Consider the following 21,570-nt stretch of genomic DNA (forward strand, 5'->3'; position numbering starts at 1 on the left):
TTCGTAATTGCATGGTTTTATCTCCCAACCAGATTGTAAGCTCAAAACAAGGATAATACCATCACTGTACCTATTAGGTCTGGGCCCTCAATAGGTAGAAAACACGCTCAGGTCATTAAAACAATTCCTGATTCAAATCCTCCTATTCACTGAACAGGGGTCAGAAATCATATTAAATAATATGCTTTCATATTTGCCCACAAGCTATTATTCAGCTGTTGAACATGTTGAGATTTATTTCACAAGGCGATTCTTACAGACTACAAAAAATACTCACGAGGTATCTATGCCAAAGGTGTCCGCTGTGAACCATTTCGTACATATCCCACACTGCAGCTCTACCTCTCCCAACTGTCGGCCATTCTCTTCATCCACCGAGCCGGCCTGAGTATCCATCACCTCTGCAGTATCCCCAGCACCTTCCTGTGTCCACAGAGCAATTAGAAAATCAAGTTAGTTGACCTAATTGTATTTCTGACTCATTTAAAACCTAAAACCTATTTTGCCTTGCATACATCCAAAAAGAAATACTTACTAGTGTATCTTTTCCATTAGAGGACTCTGTCTCCAAAGCACCACCTACATCGACTGAATTTGCATCCCTACAAGATAATGGAAGCACTCAAGTAAGAATTTTCAAGAGAAACAAACCTCAAAACGCCTATTCCCAAAGAGAATGTTCAAGTCCAGCTGAACTTCACACTCCTACAACTTTTTCAACTAAGCCTGTTCGCAGCCTGGATGCCCCAGGTTAGGAAGAAAATGGCCTAGACAGACGCAGGCCCGTAGGGCACAGGGAAGCCTAATCGGCTCTTAGAGACAAAACTACATGGGATGGAATTGGTCCTGGGGTAGGTTCGCAGGGATGCAGCTCTCCCACTCTGTTTTCAGAGGTACCGTTACTTCTTGCACTCTGGCAACGCAAAGTGGTTTCTTCTCTGGGATATTTGAGGGGTTCCTGCTATAAGAGAGAGCTACGGGCCCCTGGTAGGATGCAAGAGCGAAAACAAGAACCTTGACTCTCCCGGACCGCGAAAGGTGCGGAAAGGGGCGTAGTTTCAGATACAGTTCAGAGGGGAGGGCCAAGGGGGACGGGCCAAGCGGCAGGCGGGACTACAGTCCTGGAGGGGGCAGGGCGAGCCGTTGGTTGCAGGGCCTAGGTTCGGAGGGGGCGGGCAGGAGGACTCCCGGGAGCCGCGGGATTCCAAGAGGGTGGGCCTCCCTCCCTGGTCCTCCTCCGGCCACAGGACGTCTTACCCGTTTTCTACCTCTCCAGAACCAGGTTCCGCTGTGGGAGCAACAGATGTCCCCTCTCCAGCCGGGACAGTTGCCACCGCTACCACCGGTTTTGTCTCCCCTTCTTCCGCCGGTGTTGCATTTGCGGCCGCTGCTGGGCCGGGTCCTGCATCCACTCCGGGTCCGGGTCCGGTTCCCGCCGCCGCCATCACTGCCGCCTCCCAGAGTTCTCGCGAGAATACTATCTCCGTCTCGCGTTAGTTGCTGACTGGCTTTGTAATCTTCAAACAGTAAAGGCCCTTGGTGGGTCCTCCGTTTGCCTGAGCAACGGGCACTCCCGGCCCGCTTTAAGGTGGGGCGGGCAGGCGGAGGCGGGCGGAGTCTCGGGGTTTGGACTGCTGCGGGCTGCTCAGGGTGAAGGCGTAGGAGGCAAGAATACTAGTTGGCTTTAATCTGGGACTCAAGTTTATTTTAGGGCTGGACGCTGGAAATCACCACGCAGATGAGGCCCCTTGAGAGCGCTGAGTGCCTACGGACTCTGGAAGTTGTGGTGTGCATTGCAAACCTTCCTCCCCTTGAAATGCGGGAAACGTCTTCTACAAACGCTAGCTAGCGCTCCCTGCCCCGCGGCAGAAGCAATTCGCAGTACTGTCCTCGAGATCTGCCACTTTGAGCACGTTTTCAAGTGGCCATCTAGCCTAGACTGTATGAGTCCAGAGCCCCAGCCATTCAGGCGAGGTCGGAGAGGGGATGTGGAGGGAATATCCATGCGGTAGAGGTAAGCGGCAGTGTGTGTTCCGGAAGCTGCGAGCCGCTTAATATTGTAAGAGGAGGAAAATGAAGCCCGAATTAGGCAGCCGGGTGCTAGAGGACTTACTGGTTGAAAGAAGATTGGCCTTGGAGAAAGGAACAGGTATCAACCAAAAGGTAAGAACTTGAGGAATCAACGGCAGTATTGGTAGGTGAAATCACTGGAGTGGAATCATTCAGAGCCATGGCCTTCAAACTCGAGAATACTGACCTCATCAAGTATTCAGGCCAGGTCAGTTTTCAGGAAATCAGTGTGTACATCCTGATTTTTAACGAAGTTGCCTCAGGACACGCTTTTTTCTCACTTTACAGAAGGGCGTACCTCTCTCCAATCCTGAATCAGATCTATGATGTACTGCCTGAGGGTGTACAAACCTATGGACTCCAGACGCAAGAACGCTTGGAAATATGTAGATACTTGGATTTCACAATTGGGTCCCAAGTATTTCCTTTCAACAGGATTGAAGGAGGACCTAATTGAGTTACCAGCTGATAGATTATTTTAAAAACTGTTGGTGATAAATGCCAAAAGTAGTGGGTGAAACTTTAGGAAGAAACAATACTTTCACAGACTCAAAGTATTTACCCCAAAATATTTAATAGTTATAGTGGTCGTTTTAATATACGGCCACAAAATCTGTGGTACTGCCTCCTCTGTGAGGTAGAGCTTGAATCCCACCTCCTGAGTGTGTGGCTGGACTTACTTGCTCCTAAACAATAGAATGTGGAAAAGGAAAATATTAATTTTTATGATGGAGAAACTGGCAGACACCACCTTAGCCAAGTGGTCAAGGTTAACACCCCAGTAATAAATCAGATTGATATTATTTGCCCCCTGATATGATGCAGTGAGAAGGACTTCATCTCTGGAATTCTTCCCCAAAAATCCATAACCCCAGTCTAATCAAGAGGAAACAGTCAAATCCAAATTGAGACATTCTAGAAAATAATTCATGAGTACACTTCAAAACTGTCAACATCATGAAAGACAAGAAAAGACAGAAACTCTGGAGGAGACAAAGAGATGACAACTAAATGCGGTGTGGTCTCCTGATGAGATCCTGGAACAGAAAAGGGGTATTAGTGGGAAAACTGGAGAAATCAACAATGTCTGTACTTAATAATATTACAGCAGTGTTAATTTCTAACTTCTGATCAATGTACTATGCTTTAAGATGTCAACATTAGGTGAAGCTGGATCAAGGTTGTATGGGGGAACTCTTTGAACTATCTTTGTGATTCTTCTGTAAATCTAAAAGTAATTGAAAATTTAAAATAAAATAATTCATGGTAGACCACAGTGTAATTTGGCATAGAACTCTGAAGGAGTTCAAAGAATTGAATTCAGCAGAGTCAATAAATCCTAGATGGGAAGCTGCTTATTTATGTAAACAAAGATTGTCAGCTCTTAAAAGATGAAAAATAGGAATAGTATTGATGTTAAACCTGTCTCATTCTAGCAATGGTGATATTCATCCATGGATGTGATGTAAAGAAATAAATTCTCAGTCTCATTAAGAGTTACATCTCCAATAAAATTCTAATTTTTGTTTGATTATCAAAATATATGCATTTATTTGATCAATTGAATTCTATGCAATTAAGAAGGAAGATTTTGACATTAGAGCTTTATGGTCACAGGAAGTTTTTAGAATGGTAATTTCAACTTTTATATATATATATATATAAATATTTTTTTAAGATTTATTTATTTATTAGAGAGCAGGGGGAGGGCAGAGGAAGAGGGAGAGGGAGAAAGAAGCAGACTCCCCCATGAGCACAGAGCCAATGGGGGGCTGGATCTCATGACCCTGATGAGATCAGGTCCTGAGTGGAAATCAAGAGACTGGAGCTTAACCAGCTGAGCCACCCAGGCACCCCTTATAGATTTTATTTTTAAGTAATCTCTATACCCAACGTAGGGCTCAAATTCACAACCCCAAGATCAAGCGTTGCATGCTCTACCAACTGAGCCAGCCAGGCGCCCCATCGACTTTTTTACTTCAGAGTATTATGAACTTTTCTAGTGTAAAAGTAGATATTTACATATATGTATTACCTGTATATTATGTATCTCTGTACATATTTTATTTTATGAGGGAAGAAGAACAATTCTGAGGGTTTTTTTTTAAGATTTTATTTCTTTGTCAGAGAGAGAGCACAAGCGGGGGGGAGTGGCAGGCAGAGGGAGAAGCAGGCTCCCCGCTGAGCGAGGAGCCTGGTGCAGGACTTGATCCCAGGACACTGTGATCATGACCGGAGCTGAAGGCAGGCACTTAACCGACTGAGCCACCCAACCGTCCCAGTTGTTTTGTTTTGTTTTGTTTTTAGATTTTATTTCTTTCTTTCTCAGAGAGCACAAGCAGGGGAATGGCAGGCTTAACAGATTGAGCCACCCAGGTGCCCCCAACTCTGAGTTTAAAGAGAAAATGAGATGATGTAAAATTTCCAACTATTAAAACTTGTTCATATATTTTTTAAATGGATGATGGCAGTCGTCAAATCACTGCAGTGGAAATTTCTTTTAGTTTTATTTAACAATGCTAATGTTTGCAATCCACCTGAAATCCTCTGTAGGTAATTAAACTTACAGTGATTAATTATGCAAACAAAAATTTGAAGATTACTAATTTAGAACAATGTCTTTCAAATGTTTGACTACGACTCAAGGATACATTTTGCAATGTGACCCAGTATGTGCATTCTATTATTTACAATTAAAAGATTCATGAAACAATCTACACTCTGTGTAATACCTTTTTTTAAATGCCAGATTGATTTGATGACCTCAGAGAATCACGTAACCTGTTTGAAATAGTCCCTAAACAAAAACGTTTGGCTCTGAAGGTGAGAGCAATTGAATGGTAGCCAGAAGGGAATGCAGGGTTAGGGGATGGACACACTTTTATTCATCAGTAGGGAGCCCGAGGCTGAAAATACAGGAGAGGTGGTGGTTGAGGGGGCAGCTTTCTAAAGAAACTGGGTCAAGGAGCTGGGCAGCTGGCTGATGGAGAAGTTTGGCTTGATGGCTAAGGAGAGAATCCATTCATCTGACACAGGAAGAAATTGGGAGGACAGAGTAAGGATGCGGCTTGTAATTAGGAACAGGGCACCGCGAGACAGTTACACGGGGCTGAAAGTGAGGGCCTCACTGAGCTCTGAGCCTGCGCAGCTATCTTCCAGGGTATATCTTCCAGTTCCTGCAACAGCACTAGGCTATATGGCAGCGAAGATGAAACAGTCTTGAGTTTTCGGTTTTGCCCGGCAGCTAAAAGTAAGGGCCAGGAGAAAAGGCAATCAAAGATGACAGCAAGAAAGCAGTTCGGATGATTAACCATGGCATGGGAGAAAGCAGAAAGACAGGGAAAAGGGGGAATTCAGCATCCAGAAGTCTGGATGAGAAGGCAGGAACTGGAATGGGGAGAGGTTGAAATCGGACAATATTTGAGTTTCAAGATTTTAGGAGAATTGCAGAGCCTGCTCACCTGTGGGTAAAAATGGGTGAGGCTAAGGTGGAACCAGACCTAATTTCTACAATTGGAAAGCAAGGCATCCCCCTCACTGGCAGCTGCTCAAGATAAAGGTTAACTAAAATCACTAATAACACCGGGTTAGAAGTTTAGGATAGATAAATGGGAAAAACTTCACATTTTTAGAACTCCCCTAGCTTGCCAGAAAGCTGTCTCCAGCTGCCTGCTCAAGGGTCCGCGATTCGCCTGGCCCTGGTGAAAATATGGAGCCCATTCTCTCATCCTCAGACAGTATTCAGAAGGCTCACAATTGTCATTCTTGAGCAGTGGGTTGATAAAGACTGCCTCTTATTCTCGCCTCTCTGTTTTCCAAGTGTCTGACAGTGTGCAAGTGTTGCTCAAATCAGAAGTAAATGAAGGCTTAGGGGCGCCTGGGTGGCTCATTGGGTTCAGCATCTGCCTTTGGCTCAGGTCACGATGATGTCGGGATTGCATCTCGCGTCGGGCTCCCTGCTCATCGGGAGCCTGCTTCTCTCTCTGCCTCTCCCCCTCTTCTCATTCTCAATCTCTGTCATTCTCTCCCTCTCTCTCTCTCTCTCTCTCTCTCTCTCTCTCTCTCTCGCAAAAATAAATAAAAATACTTAAAGTAGTAAATAAAGGCTTAAAAAAAAGACCTGTCTCCTTTCTCGCTCTTCTCCAGATTTGTCTGGAGATTTGTGCCTTCTCAGTCTTGCCTCCCTCCGGCCTGTTGCAGTTGTTCGCCTCACTAGGATTACTGGTTCAGCGTTCAGGGTTTCCTACTCCAATTCAGCCCGGCCCGTCGTTCGATACCTCTGCAGCACTGCATCTTTCCTTAGCAAGCTACTTACTGCCTTTCAGAAAAGCTCAGTTCTGTGTTTAAGAGTGCCCAGGAAATGAGCCCCAGTCCTGTTGGAACCCACCGTTCTCAGGATACCCCATCCCATCTTCAGATCTCTAGGGTCCTGCTTCCCTCCATGTGGTTTGCCCCCCACCCCCTTCTTGCATCCATGTGCATTACATCTCGGGCGCCTGGGTGGCTCAGCCGGTTAAGTGTCTGCCTTCGGCTCAGGTCATGATCCCAGGGTCCTGGGATTGAGCCCCTCATCACTGGCCTCCCTGCTCCGTGGGGGAGCCTGCTTCTCCCTCTATGTCCCCTCCCCCCACTCATGCTCACTCACGCTCTCTCTCTCAAATAAATAAAATCTTTAAGAGAAAAAGAAAACTCATATCTAAGTTATTTTCCCCTGGAAACCTTGCTTCTCACAGTCTTTATATGAGTGTATGTGATTCAATAGTCCTCAGCTGCAAATAAGAACATTTTATTGTAGATGCAGTGTCCATAATCCTGGTTGTTCACCTGTATGAAGTTAAACAGGCGATCATCTCATTTCTAACAAACCATGATGTCTTGTGAATAATTGGCTTCTCTAAAATGTTCAAAAGCACCCCACCCTGCATGCATGTCACTTTTGTCTCTTTTCTTTACTTGAGCTTCTCCCTCTGGCTTGAACGGCAAATGTTAAAAACCAAGTTTCAAGACGGTATTGTTTCACCCCATGGGATTTAATTATTTTGGATTAAAGTTAATAGGGCTCCTGGCTGGCTCAGTCGGTAGAACGTGAGACTCTTGATCTTGGGGTTGTGGGTTCGCACACCACATTGGGTGTAGAGATTACTTTAATAAATAAACTTTTTAAAAAAGAAAAAAGAACTATTATGTTGTGATCTGACTTTTGTATGTTAGTATATACAAAAAAAGAAACCTGGATTATAGCTTTTATCAGTGGTTATCTCTGAGGGAATGGAGGTGATTACAGAGATTTTCTGTAATATACTTCTGCAGTATCTTAGATTTTTCAATGAATTGGATTTGTAATCAGAAAAGGTGAACACATGGGGCTCCTGGGTGGCTCAGTTGGTTAAGCATCTGCCTTTGGCTCAGTTCTAGTCTCAGGGTCCTGGCATCGAGCCACTCATCCCATCGCATTGGGCTCACTGCTCAGCATGGAGTCTGCTTCCCCCTTTCACCCTCCCTCTGTGCTCTTTCTCTCTCTCTCTCTCAGATAAATAAAATCCTTAAAAAAAGAAATGGTGAACACATTTTTAAGAACGTATAGGAACTAAACCAAAGTAATTTTCCCAGGGTAAGTGTTGAAGTGAACTAACCTACTTCTATCATCTGTTAAGCCGAGAAAAGATGTTCCAGACCCTTAAGGAACTGAAGATTTTCTTCTCATTTAAGGAGAAAACCAAGACATATATGAGCCGGTTTCTAACTGTTCCCGGATTACTTCTCACTCCAGAAACGTGCCCAAGCTGTGTCCGTTTTGTTGCTCCAACAAGCAGCCATACTAACTTCTCGCATGAGTATTTTCTTGCCCTTCTCTCCAAGAATGAAGCTTCCCAGAAAGCTCTGCAGCTTAAAAACCCAGTTCCAGACCTTCCTCCTCCCAAGGGTCTGCTCTTACAAAGTTGTGGCTTGGAGCAGTACTTTGCAGATACTGAGAGCCTGGGGGCAGGGCCTGAGGTTCTTGCATTTCTAACAAGCTCCCAGGTGTGGCAGGGATGCTAGTGTGGCGGGGAGGAGAGTATTTCTTTTTTTTAAAGATTTTATTTATTTATTCGACAGAGATAGAGACAGCCAGCAAGAGAGGGAACACAAGCAGGGGGAGTGGGAGAGGAAGAAGCTGGCTCAGAGCGGAGGAGCCTGATGTGGGGCTCGATCCCATAACGCCGGGATCACGCCCTGAGCCGAAGGCAGACACTGTGCCACCCAGGCGCCCCCGGGAGGAGAGTATTTCTAACCCTATTTCACCTCCCCGCTAGCTTCTCTCATGTGATCCCTTGCAACAGGGCTTTGTGTACGGTTGGTAATAAGTCACCATTTTTACCTAGTAGCTGATGCAGCAGAATAATTCCGAACAGTAATGATCTCCTGTCTTTCCTTTTCCCCCTTTAGGCTTTTTGCCACAACCCCTCTTCCTTCCCACATAGTGCTTAACCCTGGCTATACCTTAAAATCACCTGAGGAGCTTTACAAAAAAACAGGCAATGCCCCTTGGCCAATACAATTCGACCTTGTTAAAGAGGGATCCTGGTATCGATAGCTTAAAAAAAGCTTCCTATGTGGTTCTAATGTGCAACCATGGTTGCCCTGTGCTTCATTGACTGAAGGAGTGATAGGGCAAGGTGAAACAGTCATCCACGTTCCCTAGAGGTACAGAAAGGACTCATAACTAAGACACTTGGGATACATACTTCTATCCCTACGTAGATTACCTAGAAGATGAGAAAGGGCTGCACCATGACTGTAGGGTAAGTCTAGATAGCCTGGAACTGAGCCTTGTGGAGATTTCGGTGCCCTAGTGCGGCACAGGGGAGACAGGATGACTCCCACACCCTCTAACCTGGCCCAGAAGTAGTAGAGGGGGCTGCTGGAGTGGAAGGGGCCAGGCCTTCAGTGCCCTACGTGGGCCCATCACTGAACACCAGATGGGGCAAGGGAAGGCTCAGCGGATGCCTTGGGGGTGAAGCTTAGGTATACCACCCCGCTAGTACAAAGTTCAGGAGAACTTTGTCGGATTATAAAAAGAAATGTGAAGAGGGGCGCCTGGGTGGCTTAGTCGTTAAGCATCTGCCTTCAGCTCAGGGCGTGATCCCAGAGTCCTGGGATCGAGCCCCGCATCAGGCTCCTCTGCTGGGAGCCTGCTTCTTCCTCTCCCACTCCCTCTGCCTGTGTTCCCTCTCTCGCTGGCTGTCTCTCTCTGTCAAATAAATAAATAAAATCTTTTAAAAAAATAGAAAAAAATGTGAAGAGAATATACAGAGAAATTATGTTGGATTATATAGTCCCATTCCTTGCTAACTTGAGTGGTGGACCAAGATTCACATCTCTAACACTGGCAAAGATTCAAGTGTTGGCCCTTCAGAAGCACTGTATTTGTCCTTTACATAGAGGGTTCTTAATTACCAGAGGGCCTCCTGTCCCCAGGGGAGAGAATTTGTGGGGAAAAAGCATGTCCCATCCCCGTACCTTTGCCAAAAGTTTCTGGGCCCTTTCTGAAAAAAAAGCAGCGGGTCAGATGTCCAGGATTTTGCTGCCCCCCCCCATACCTCCACATTTTTCTATCATCTATAAAGCAAAAAAACCCAAAAGCGAAACAAAAAACATTGTATTTGTTGTGATTTTTAAAAGATGAAGATAATTATTGTGGTGGTTCACCTCAGTGGAGCCTTTAGTTTCTGCCCGAGCTCTTGGTCCTTAATCTCTTGTGTATATAAACAGAGTTAACCAAACACTCCTGATTACTCCAGTAACCAGATATCTGAGTCCTAAAAACAGTAAAAAGGGTTTTATTCTTCTTTTCATTAGAAAAAAAGTAAGCTCCCCCTGGGTGGGGATTTTTGTGTTTTGCTCACTGGTGTATCCCACACACCTAGAACAGTGCCCCGCACACAGAAGGCACTCGGGAAATATTTGTTGAATGAACGGAACTATGTCTCCTGTGAAGGATCTTCCCACTAAGGCCAAAGGCGCCAGCAGCCCCACGGGGCAAAAGTGGCCAGAGGGTTCAGCAAGGGGGGTCCTCTGGAGTCTGAGGAGTTTGGAAATAAGTTGCCGTTGCTTACCCAAGGGCACAGGGCACCTAATGGCTGATTCTCCACTCTGACCTTTGTAGTGGATGCAAGCTTGCTGGGATAGTTTGGACCAACAGAGCTGACACCCTCAGATTATGTAACTCAGTGGTTCTCAAAGTGTGGTCCCAGGACTAGCAGCATCAGAATCATCTGGGAACTTCCTAGAGATGTAAATTCTCAGGCTCCACTCCAGACCTACTGAATCAGACTCGGGGGGCGAGCCTAGCAATGTGTCTTAACAAGATCTCCAAGTTGTTCTGACGCCCTCTAATGTTTGAGCATCACTGCTGTAGCGGGATGATGGGCAAGAGAGTGACAGCGGAGGAACAAGTGTTGAAAGTTCAAGGCCCATTTTGAGTGCTGGGGGGGTGTGTGCCTCCAGGCAGAAAGATGCTCCCTTCCCTCCCACAGTTCCTCTGTGATGGAGACTGTTTACAATGCATGGGGTAGATAGGAGTTTCTCTGGTGAGAGTCCCTGTGGGATACCGGAGGCCAGAAAGGTGGGTGGGGAAAGAGTGACGTTAAAATCTTCCCTTGTTCTAGACACAGTGAGTTCTGACAGAACATGGTAGATGGTTGCTCTGTTGGAATTGCAGGGGATGAGGCATAGTCAGGAGCTCAGAGTTGAAGAAGAGTGAAGAAGCTGTGGAGTACAAGAAACTGGGATATCTGGAAAGGTCAAGAGGACAGCAGTTATCAGAGGAGAATTGAAGCAGGTGCGATGAGAGTGAGCTTGCCTCATTCAGGAGTCCATGAAGACTCCCGGGGAGAGACAATATTACCATCTCCTTTCTCTCCCTTCCCTGACAAAAGAAAGCTTCTGACTGAACTATAAACTTTAATGCAGTTGTTCACTCAGGGATTTAAGTTTTCACGATGCAGACCCAAGAGCCAGGGCCCTCTGCTACCCACCCCTCACTGGATCCAAATACCCATCGGTCACATATAGTTTGTGTAGCTTCCATGCAAACGCGACACATGGCAGGCCAGCTGTTTCGACGGGTCAGGAGCAACAGCTCTCCCTTGGGCTGATAACATCTTCTTGTTGGTGAAGGCTTGTCTTCAACCCTGGAGGAACACGAAGGGAGCTGTCACGTCTGAGATAAAGAAGAAAGAATTGGAGTCTCCAGGAGGGAAGGAAGAGTCAGTGGTTGAAAGTATGTTCTGGTTGGAGCGGTGCCAAATCCTGTCAATGGAGGGACTATCCACTGGTGACTGAATGGCATTTCCAATTATATCTTGACTACAGCGCAAAAAAAAAAAAAAAAAAAATGGCGGTGCCATCTTCCTTTGTGGTTTGAGATCTCCCAAACCCAGGGCTGAATAGGTGGAGGTAATGAGCCAAAGCTCACACACACTACAAGGTGTTCACATAAACATCCTCTTTGGCCTCTGGGCCCCTTGTACTGAAAAAGCCGATCTGGTTTTAGATGCCATCTATGGAGGAAAGGAGAGAGGAAGTCATGCTGCTTTCCCCCCAAATCAGTACCAGTAGCATAATTTGTGAGTGAATGGAGTAAAAGGGAGACAAAGTTCACCAGGCTTACTGAGTGTTTGAGTTTGATGCCACTACTTAGGACATCAGAGCTTTCTAGTATGTTGCAAATGTCCTTTGTTTGAGTTAAGAAGCTCAGTTCAGGAGCCAGGAAACACAGCTCTGGATGGGCTTCTTGGTGGTTCCTCAAGGGCTCAGGAGCTGAAACTGTTCCAGGGGTTGGGGGACGGGACGACCTGAGTGACAGCTACATTTATATCCATGATTCCAGTGCAAATCTGAACCTATCCTGATAGAGCCTAAGGAAAGCGTTTTTAACAGTTCAGAGTCCTGTCCTTTTGAAAGGCAGTCTTATTTCTCCCATGTTAGGGTGGAGTGACTCAGAAAAGGTTTAAATGCAACCTACTGGTGAAAGTTCAAGTTGAGAAGCCATGCAAGAGTAAACTCCTAGGTGGATGGAGCCACCTGGCTACTGTTGGTGAGTGCTGAGTTGAGGTCCGAAGGCAGTACGGCCACCTGCATGGCTGTGTTTGGCTGGAGGGGGGAGGCAGGGTTGTCACCAGCTTGTCCCAAATAAGGTCTGAGCCGTGCAGAAGTGTTTTTACGCTACTCCTGGTTCTGCCCCCCATACACCTCTGGTCACGCTGTCTGGAAAACTTGTCCCCCAGTATGCTTCTCAGGGAATGAGGGGCCAGTCGCATAATCTTGAGATAATGTGGATACCTGTGGCACCCCTCACTTTCCCTCACCTAACTAGATGGGACAGAATAACGGAGATGTAGGCTTCCTTCCTTGTTCTAACGAACTCTTCCAGCAGGAGGCAGCACGAACTTGAGTATTGCAGCTGGAACCTCAGAAACCTTTCCTATAGAGAACCTGAGAAAACGGAACAAACGACAGCTCAAAGGTCTTCCTTTAAAAACCGGCACCCCGGGCTATAGCCTCGAACATCAGGGGGAATGAGGGAATCACTTCCAGTCTGGCCACTGGGTCCCCTCCCTCCCTGCTGAATACACTCAAGTCATATTCTTTGGAATGTGTACATCCATGAAAACCTCATCTTCAGGGATTATACTTTCCCTCAATTCATCTGCTGTTTCCTCCCCTTGTCTTGTAGATTTAACCTGCTGCAGATGAGGAGGGAGGCTTTGTTCTCGTTATTTCCAGAAACTGAGGTGTCTACTGCCTGTCACAGGGGAGCTGGCTCTTCCTTGCAGGATTCATTGTCCCACAGTGAGGGGCACGTGTCCTCTGCTTAGGACGGGAGGGAGCATTGGCTAAGTTCTGAACCTCATTTTGAGGAGAACAGGTTTGTGATTTCAGCAATGAAAGCTGAATATCCAAGACAAGAATCACGCGCGGCCTCAATCCCTAAATGTATGTGACCTCCGCGAGGTCAGCGTCTGGAAAGCAGAGCTTCATTGTGCCCAATGCTTTGTCTCCAGTGATTCAGTGCCTGCACACAGGTATACAGTAGGAACTCAATAAATAGCGCTTGCATAAACGAGAACACGCTACCTATCTTCTTTCACTCCTTGGTTTTCACCCCCCATTCCTACCCCCTAATTCTGAACAATCCACTGAACGTCCGAAAAGCTGCCTGGCTCTGGTCACCTTCACCTGATTCACCTTAACACCAGTCCGGCACTGCCTTATTCTAATACCACCAACCGACATCCTAGTGTCTAAGGCTCAGAATCTCCGGAACCTGGGCCTCAGTTCCAACCAGTGTGCTATAAAGAGCGTGCGTGGGCTTTGGAGCTGGACAGATAGAAGCTGGAATCCTAATTCCGACACACAGCCACCACGGACATAAGTAAAACGGGAATAAAAACATCTACCTTAAAAAAAACAACAACTCTATGTTGTTGGGGCCATAAGATTGTAGTAAAGCTCCAGGCATACAGAAGGCATTCAATTAATGGCTTTTCCCTCCCAATAATCTAATCTTAGGCTATCTAAACTTACTTTGCGCTACAGAACACACTGGAGCCTCACATGACATTCCCATGCACACTGTGTCTGTTCCAGACACATGGCCTTTGCTCCCGTAGTTTCCCCCGCAGCCCACCCGGCCTTCGCAATCTTCCGTGGCTCCTGTCCTGCTCTCACCCGCTTACACGCACTTCATCATCGTGCCTCCTCGATGTCCTGACATTCTCCTGTATTGCCTCAAGGTCTAGCGTGCTTCTGGGCAGGATAAGAGGCTTAGCAATGGCTTGTTAAATCCCACTGAGGCTGGATTTAGCTGGAAAAGACCATTGCGGGTCTATGAATGAACCCTGCCCCTCCTGAAGTACTGGTTTTCAGACCAAGGGATTCCTTGGTAGACTGTGGCCTTGGGCCCTTCCTTGAGTCACTTCCACGGTGAATGTCTCACCAAAGGGTGCTGGTAGAAAGACGACCTTGTCTGGCTTCCTGAGAGTCGGAGGGATGCCCACAGCTGTACCAACAGCAGCAAGGAGGTTGGAAAATCATTGGTGGATCAGGTCCCTACTGCACTCGTGCTCCCTGGAATCATTCCCCAAGGTTCTGGTTCTGGCCCTCTCGCTGTTTACTCGGTGCAGCTGCTAACCTGCCATTCCCTTCCAACCTCTCCTGGGCCACCCCGACCAGAAACCTCCAGGACATGTCTCTCCTTCTTCCACCTCACCAAGTGCCATCGAGCCTCCTTTCCCAGGAGAGACTATTGCAGACCCCACCGTCCGGGCTCAGCCTCTTCATCCACATGAGAAAACCCAACGGTGTTAACACTCCTCCAGCTAAACTGCTCTTGGCCCCTGCATCTCAGGCCGTTCCTTACCCAGGAAGGCCCTTCCTAAATTCAAGTCCTACCCTACATAGGGTCCTATAAAGTCCCTCCTCCTCTCTGAAGGTTTCTCAGATTCCCTTAACCCATGGCATCTGCCAACTGCCACGTACTGGACAACCACGTATAAGTATTGCTCTATGACATTTCTAGGTGTCCTTCTACTATCCGCAGTACTGCGCATCTCCCGAGCAGGCCGTAATACTTCACGCACACATACCGTGGCCTAAAACACTTCTTTGTATTCCCTGGCTCACAGCATGTGGCAGCTGTCCCCCAGTTGTCCCTGGGTTCCCAAGCCAAACTCTGATGGTTTCCTAGAGCATCTCTACAAAAGCTTTAAGACTCAGTACACTGGGATATTAAATTGGACCACGGGAGCCTTCTGTCATCGATCTTCACCGCTTCATACCACCCAGCTAAAATAATGCCCAAGGCGGGTGCCTGGATGTCTTAGTCGGTTAAACAGCTGGCTCTGGGTTTTGACTCAGGTCATGATCTCAGGGTCCTGGGATCCAGCCCCATCCCCTTCCCCATCAGGGTCTGTGCTCAGTGGGGAGTCAGCTTGAGGATTCTCCCTCTCCCTCTCCCCCCACCCACCACCCCGCTCATGCTTGCTCTAAAATAAATCAATCTTTAAAAACACCTGGGTTTTCTGGAGGATACTTGTGCTCAGTGGGAAAGGCGTACAACTTGTAAATGATTTTATTGTCAGAGAAGCCTATTTTTTTGGACGGTAAGACGTAGAACCAAGGGGAATGGACATATCATGTAGACTTGTGAGCAAGACCTCAGGTTGGATGCTTTTACTGGAAAGCTGAGGGACTGGGAAGGTTGATTGGTCTCTCTCCTGATCCTCGTTGGAGCTTTAGTTGTTGTCTTTGCTCTGGTGGCGGCCCCTCCCCAGTCCCGCTTTCTATCTGTATGAAAAGCGTATACGGAGTGCCTGAAGCCAGCATGCCACTAGAGACGGGCCCTTCCACATGCCCTCACCAGGCCATTGGATTCCAGCTGCCTTCACAGTCCTTGTGAGGGGCGGGGACTCCAACTCAGCTGTAGAAAAGGCCAGGCAAAGGACTTGACCACTAAGGTCTGCTGCTCCCCAAACGGCAGATTGACACGTGCTAGGAGTTCAGTAGGGTCCAGGACAGCCGATGTCTTTTGGCCAAAGGCCATCCACCCCCAGCATATCCTGTAATGAGAAACACCTGCCGCTTCTCAGCAGGACCTCTGCCCGGCATTCAAGACCCTTAGAAATCTGGCCCTTTTATGGCCATTTATAAAAGCCGTCCCCAACCACACAGATTGCCGGCTCTGGCTGAAGTGGGCGACTAGATGTCTTGTCCTGATACGCCCTGGTTCCCCAAGACCACTCGACCTTGGCAATACTAGGCCCCTGCCTCGCCTCAGCCCACTCCTTCTCAGGACCCCAGCTGCAGCATCACCTCCGTGAAGCCCCTACTTGCATGGACCATTCTCGGATAACCAATCCTATACGATCTCTTTTACACTACCTTTCCTTCTGGGCAATCGTATGTTTCAGTGAAATCCTCAAGGCCGGGCACTTGTTTAATGTTTGTGTCCCCACACAGCTCACACAAAGGGATCGCTGGACAAATATGAGGGGTGCCTAGGTCAAAGACACTCTGTCATCCAAGGCTCAGATTTTTCCCTTGGACTCTTGCAGGGAATGCGTGCCAGAACGAAGGTGACGGGGTCACTTGACAGGCTTGAGGGACAGAGCCCAGGAAAGAAACTGCACCCACCACCAACAACAGGAGCTGGAGAGAGCAGCACACAGCTCAAAGCCAGTCCCATCTGTCCTCTACTGGTGTGCGTTTTACTTCCCGGAGCCAGTCTTCCGAGCGGTACAATGAAGATAACGCTTAGTCTACTTACCTTCTAGGTTCAGTGTGAGAATCAAATGAGATAATGTACAGGAAAGTGCTTAGAAGCACCGTACAAATAGTAGCTGGTGTTAGTTATCCATATGGAGTTGAAAAGAGCTCAGACAGGGGCCAACTCTTGGCCCTAGGGTGAAGGTGGCTTTTATTTCCTCTCTTGGGGAAGGAGGGGGAGGGGAGTTTTCCCACGCACACCAACCGAAGGGAGGGGTGGGTGCGCCCCCAGAGGATGGGGCCGGAAGAGCTGGATAATCACTCAGAAGGGCTCCTCCACGTCCTATCCTGGCCCTGGGCTGCAGGGTGTGCTCACGAGAGTCACTGCCCTTAGGGTGGCAGCACCTGCATGAACGGAGGCACATGGAGGTATCCGCTGGTGTTCTGGAAGAGGAAGGGGGGGGCAGGTGCCCTGAGTGAGGGAGCAGAGGGCCGGGAGGGCCGACCCCATACTCAACGCCTGCCCAGGATTATGACTCCCAAAAGGCCTGGCTGGTGTGACTCTTCTCCTGAGAAGGGCCAGGGGGACCCAGAGGCATTGCTCGATTCAGTGGCTGGTCCTTTAAATGTCCATCTCAAACTGTGACTCTTCACCTGGGGAGAGAAGGGACAGACGGCCAGGTAAGCAACGGGAGAATGATAGGGCTCACGTTTTAGAGGCCAGGGAGAGGTGTTATTTTTCATTTTGTTGTTCCTACAAGAGAAGGGGCCAAGGAGAATGGAGGGAGGGCAGGACTCCACTAGGAATTTCTGGAAACAGGCCTGAAGGTCCAGCTGTGCTCTCTTCCCCAATCCTAAAGGAAAAGCAGAGACTGGGTCTCCCCACAGGAGAAGTGACAGTCCTGAATTTTTTACAATTTTCATTGTTTTTAATAAGAGTGAATGGTTACTTGGCTTTGGTATAAATACAACCTCACAGAAGAATGTTCCTTAAACATAAAACTTTTTTGAGCATGTATCCAAACCGTGGTTTAGAAGATGGTAATACAACCTACTAAGCTATGTCCAGCTGCCCACAGAACAGCCTGACTCTGCAGTAAAGGAGTTATTCTGGGAACTCAGCTACTCACTGCCCTCACCCGAACTCTTTCCACAAAAATCTCCAAGAAACTCAAGCTGCACGAGGTTGTGTTCTTAAATGGAGCTGCCTCATTCATGATCTCCTGGGTAAGGCTGCTTTGAGGTCCTATATACTGAGATGCCTGCCCTGGCCCCCACAGGGAAACCGGCCACTTCTTCTGGTTATATTTATACAAATACATGGTCCAAGGCTAAGAGCTTTGGCTAATATCCCGTTAAGCAAAATGAAAAATTATGTCCATCACTCACCATCACAATGGGAACTCTTAGGCCATTACTGTGGGTTCAGGGTTGTCAGCCTGGGGCCCCTCAGGGCCAACTCTGCATTTGCTATGGGTGAGCGCAGCCCCAGAAACTGGGAGGGGTTTGCACAGCCGTCAGGTAGTAAAGATTCCACAATGTCGGGTGTGACTACCTCCACCCTCAACTTGGGGCAAAATGGGGTGGGTGGCAAGCACCATGGAACCCAACACATGAACCTATCCATCCTTCTCTGCACCCTTTAATGAAAGGCGGGTGGCCACGCTGCCTAGAGCTGTCCTTCACACCACTGTGTGTGTGCCCAAGCATACCCCCCACTTCCCACTGCTCCCCAAGTCTGCAAGGTGAGGCAAGGGCTGCCTGTCATGGGCTGTGGGATTCCCAGGGTAATTATGAATCACATCCTGCAGGCCCTGGGTAGGTGGACTCTGCTGCTGTCAGCAGGGCCAGCCCAGCCTGAGGTCCCAGCCGCTTCCTGTCTGGCCTTGGTCCACTGCCTTCCGGATGAAGGGTCATCGGGTTCCAATCTAACTCAGGTTGTCTGCAAGTCCTTACACTTGATCATCCCCCAGCAGGAGAGCTGAGATGCTCTGGCGAGCTAGTCACGCTTCCACACAGAGTGCATTCCCACACACCTCCCCGGGGGGTCGCTCTGGCTACTCGGGGAAGGTGGGCTGAGGTACAGGGAAGGGCCTAGCCGCCCCGTGTCAAACCGGCAGAAACAACCGGTTGCCTTGTTTCTATCCGTCTTCATCGAGAATCCACCAGTGGATCAACACCCTGACAGGAGGCAGCCCGGACGCCTCTCTGATCCAGTAGACATGTAATTTCCTAGAGGGCAAGTTTACCCTATCTTTGGTGAGTCGTGTCCTGCACACGCACATCATGGGTGTGTCCCGAGTGTGGCAGACACGAGGAAATGCTTCAGCGACAATTATACCAAGGGTCATGCTTATGAAAGCTGCTGTGTGGACCCCCCTCATTTCAAACAAGCTCCCCACTAATTAGATTACCTGATGGGGCCAAATCACCTCTCCTGGAGTTCTTGGACCCCTTTCATGGGGAAAGTCAGTACCGCTGAAAGTTCTACCCCCACCCCCACCCCACGTCTGGTCTCTGAGGGGCTCCACAGAGGGTGGGGCAGCGACCACCATTCCCCTCCCTGAAATGTCCCCTTTGAAGGCGCTCCACCAGCTACAGACATTCCCTTCCTGAGGAGGAGCCTGGCCAGCCCCGTCACTCACCACCAGTCGGCTTATCTTCTGGGCTGTGGCGCAGGTGGTTCTGGCTGGGCTCTGTGGGGGGCTCCTCGCTGGCGGGGCTGGTGACCCCGGGAATGGTGGGCAGGTCCCGCGGAGGTGTTTTGGTCACAGGCGAGTTCCGACACTCCATCAAGAACTTCCGGTCGTAGATGATCCTGGTACCTAGAGGGGGCGGGGGCAGGGACGTTGACAAAGCCATCTCAAACCTCCCGCCTGCTTATTTTCCACTTCTCTGAGGCATGGCTGTCGCAGAGGCAGCAAGCTTTTCTGTAAAAGTCGGATCAAGAAGGAGTGAGGCTGGGGTGCCTGGCTGGCTCAGTCGGCAGAGCACATGGCTCTTGATCTTGGGGTTGTGAGTTCGAGCCCCACCTTGGGGGTAGAGTTTACTCAGTAAACAAAGAAAGCAAAAAAACAACAAAAAAAGGGAGGAGCAAAGGCAGAATCGGCAGAATCAGGTGTCTGGCTGCAGCCCTACTCTGTTGCCTCTGAACCACCAACCCCATCATGTGCGCGCTCTGATGGAAGAGGCCGGACAGCCCACCACGCTGCACCTTCTCCCCTCGGATCAGCACATCCTGGGCTCTCTCCTTAAAGCCCATCAACTCACCTACCTCATCAGTGCTCAGTGTTATTGCTCGGGACAGTCATACCCAATACTGCAGAGAGAGAAAGAGAGAGCACGAAGGCAGGGCTTCATTCCAGGACCCCGGGACCATGACCCGAGCCCAAGGCAGACCCTTAACCAACTGAGCCACCCAGGCGCCCCAAGAAGGTACCTTTTTATTCATTTTTCAGTTCAATCCTTACCCTCATGGGCTATCCAGAATCTATAACTCCATTTCACTGATGAGCAAACAGAAAATTTAGTGATTCCCTCAAACTAGTAACAATGAGGACTCTTCCCGCCTGGGCTTTGCGGACAGGAGTGACGCATGGGCTCGTCCCCCCAAAGGCTCTCCTGCTAAGCCCGTCTCCCCTGTGACGCCTGCTCTCATGTGTCACTGCACTCAGGGCTCGCACATGGTCTGTGTTCTACCCACTCCCTCTTCACTCTCCTTTCCCGAGCATCACCCGAGGGTGAGGACGAGTCTCACGGAGTTATTCACTACCCTTATTTTTTTTTTTAAAGACTTTATTTATTTATTTGACAGAGACAGAGACAGCCAGCGAGAGAGGGAACACAAGCAGGGGGAGTGGGAGAGGAAGAAGCTGGCTCAGAGCAGAGGAGCCTGATGTGGGGTTCGACCCCATAACGCCGGGATCACGCCCTGAGCCGAAGGCAGACGCTTAACGACTGCACCACCCAGGCGCCCCTATTCACTACCCTTAAACCACACCCAGGACACACCCTGGGAGAGCGGTTGCCTGAGTGATACCTTAAGAAGGAACATTTTCTACAGTCCAGGACCCAGGATTCTTGTGCCCCAGCTGATTTCATCAAAGAACAGTGACTAGTGAGAGGTGATTCTTGTTGGGTCCTTGTTTACTCAGGATGACCTCTGAGCACCAGGACGGTAGTAGTAACGTGACTCCAACGCCTCCCTCACACTCCTGGTACTTCCTTTGCAACAAACAGCAGGCCTCAGGCTCAAAGCCTTCCGCAGGCAGTGGAATCCAGCTAGAATTTAAAACTGTCTTGGTGTCATTATATTTCTTTTTATAGTTACCTTCTATTTATGGTAAGCGAATCTGGTTTGCCATATATAGTCGTGATATCAAGTTTCCTTTTAATATACGATAGGATAGCATTGAATATGGTAATCGTATATATGTTATGAATAATACATAGAATAAAATAACAAAAACTAAGTTAAAAGGGTAAAGGATATAAAGACAAATACTAAATATATTTACAAAGAGAAGACAAGGTTCAATACAGACTGCTGATGGAATATGAGTGCTGGAGTTTAGAAGCCATGATTTAAAGACTTCAGGAATGCCCTTCCTTATCCGTAAACCTCAAGTGTCTTCCCCACTTAAGGGCTACGGTGAATGACATTCCAACAGGGGATCCACGTCTAGATGCTGAACACCGGCCTCTCTGTGAGCGGCACCCAGGAGAGGAACCCGTTTGCACACCTGAGCTCTGAGTATGAGTACACGGGGTTGGGGTCCTTCTGCCAAAGGACAGAACCCAGGCTGCCCCGGAGGCTCTGCTAACAACCAGCTGTGTGACCCTGTGCACAAGGCCCTCTGCTCCTCCCCCGTCTGGGCCTCAGTTTCTTCATCTGTAACGTGAAGGGCTGAGTGCCTAGGAGCCCAGGGGGCTACAAGTGGAGAACAGCAGTGCCTTCTGCTCGAGGGTAAATGCCCTGGCTTCAGAGATGGACCACTTTTCTCTGTTTCTTAATCTTCGAGGCTTGACAAGAATCTCCCCTGTCCTTGCCTCCCTCCAGCTTTGCTTTTTTGTTGCTTTGTTCACCAAAGAATAGGGAACTGACCCCATCAGAGTGGAATCGAAGAGCTGGGAGAGTCAATGGTCTCAAAAAAGAACTGGGGTGGGGGAGCACCTGGGTGGCTCAGACGGTTAAGTGTCTGACTTTTTTTTTTAGATTTTATTTATTTATTCATTTGAGAGAGAGAGAGAGAG

General features: G+C 48.4%; 2 protein-coding genes across 7 annotated transcripts in view; both read right to left on the bottom strand.

The window, feature by feature from the left end:
- Positions 1 to 1,460, bottom strand: part of ASH2L (ASH2 like, histone lysine methyltransferase complex subunit) — a 28,160-nt gene extending 26,700 nt beyond the window's left edge. The window contains exons 1-3 of one of the 6 annotated variants that reach the window (XM_002917229.4): positions 1,258 to 1,460; positions 536 to 602; positions 278 to 423 (exon numbers count right to left, since the gene is read on the bottom strand). In XM_002917229.4, coding sequence (XP_002917275.1) covers positions 278 to 423; positions 536 to 602; positions 1,258 to 1,445 — 401 coding nt within the window. In that variant the 5' untranslated portion in view covers positions 1,446 to 1,460. Of the gene's footprint in view, positions 1 to 277; positions 433 to 535; positions 603 to 897; positions 980 to 1,014; positions 1,070 to 1,257 lie in introns of those variants that run through there. The other 5 variants (XM_034647501.1, XM_019797486.2, XM_034647503.1 and 2 more) reach the window with 5 other exon arrangements.
- Positions 1,461 to 16,486: 15,026 nt separating this feature from the next.
- Positions 16,487 to 21,570, bottom strand: part of EIF4EBP1 (eukaryotic translation initiation factor 4E binding protein 1) — a 25,321-nt gene continuing 20,237 nt past the window's right edge. The window contains exons 2-3 of the mRNA XM_002917228.4: positions 18,963 to 19,142; positions 16,487 to 16,971 (exon numbers count right to left, since the gene is read on the bottom strand). Of these exons, the coding sequence (XP_002917274.1) occupies positions 16,940 to 16,971; positions 18,963 to 19,142 (212 nt within the window). The 3' untranslated portion in view covers positions 16,487 to 16,939. The remainder of the gene's footprint in view (positions 16,972 to 18,962; positions 19,143 to 21,570) is intronic.

The sequence above is a fragment of the Ailuropoda melanoleuca genome, chromosome 18 (assembly GCF_002007445.2).
Source record: "Ailuropoda melanoleuca isolate Jingjing chromosome 18, ASM200744v2, whole genome shotgun sequence".
Lineage (NCBI taxonomy): Eukaryota > Metazoa > Chordata > Mammalia > Carnivora > Ursidae > Ailuropoda > Ailuropoda melanoleuca.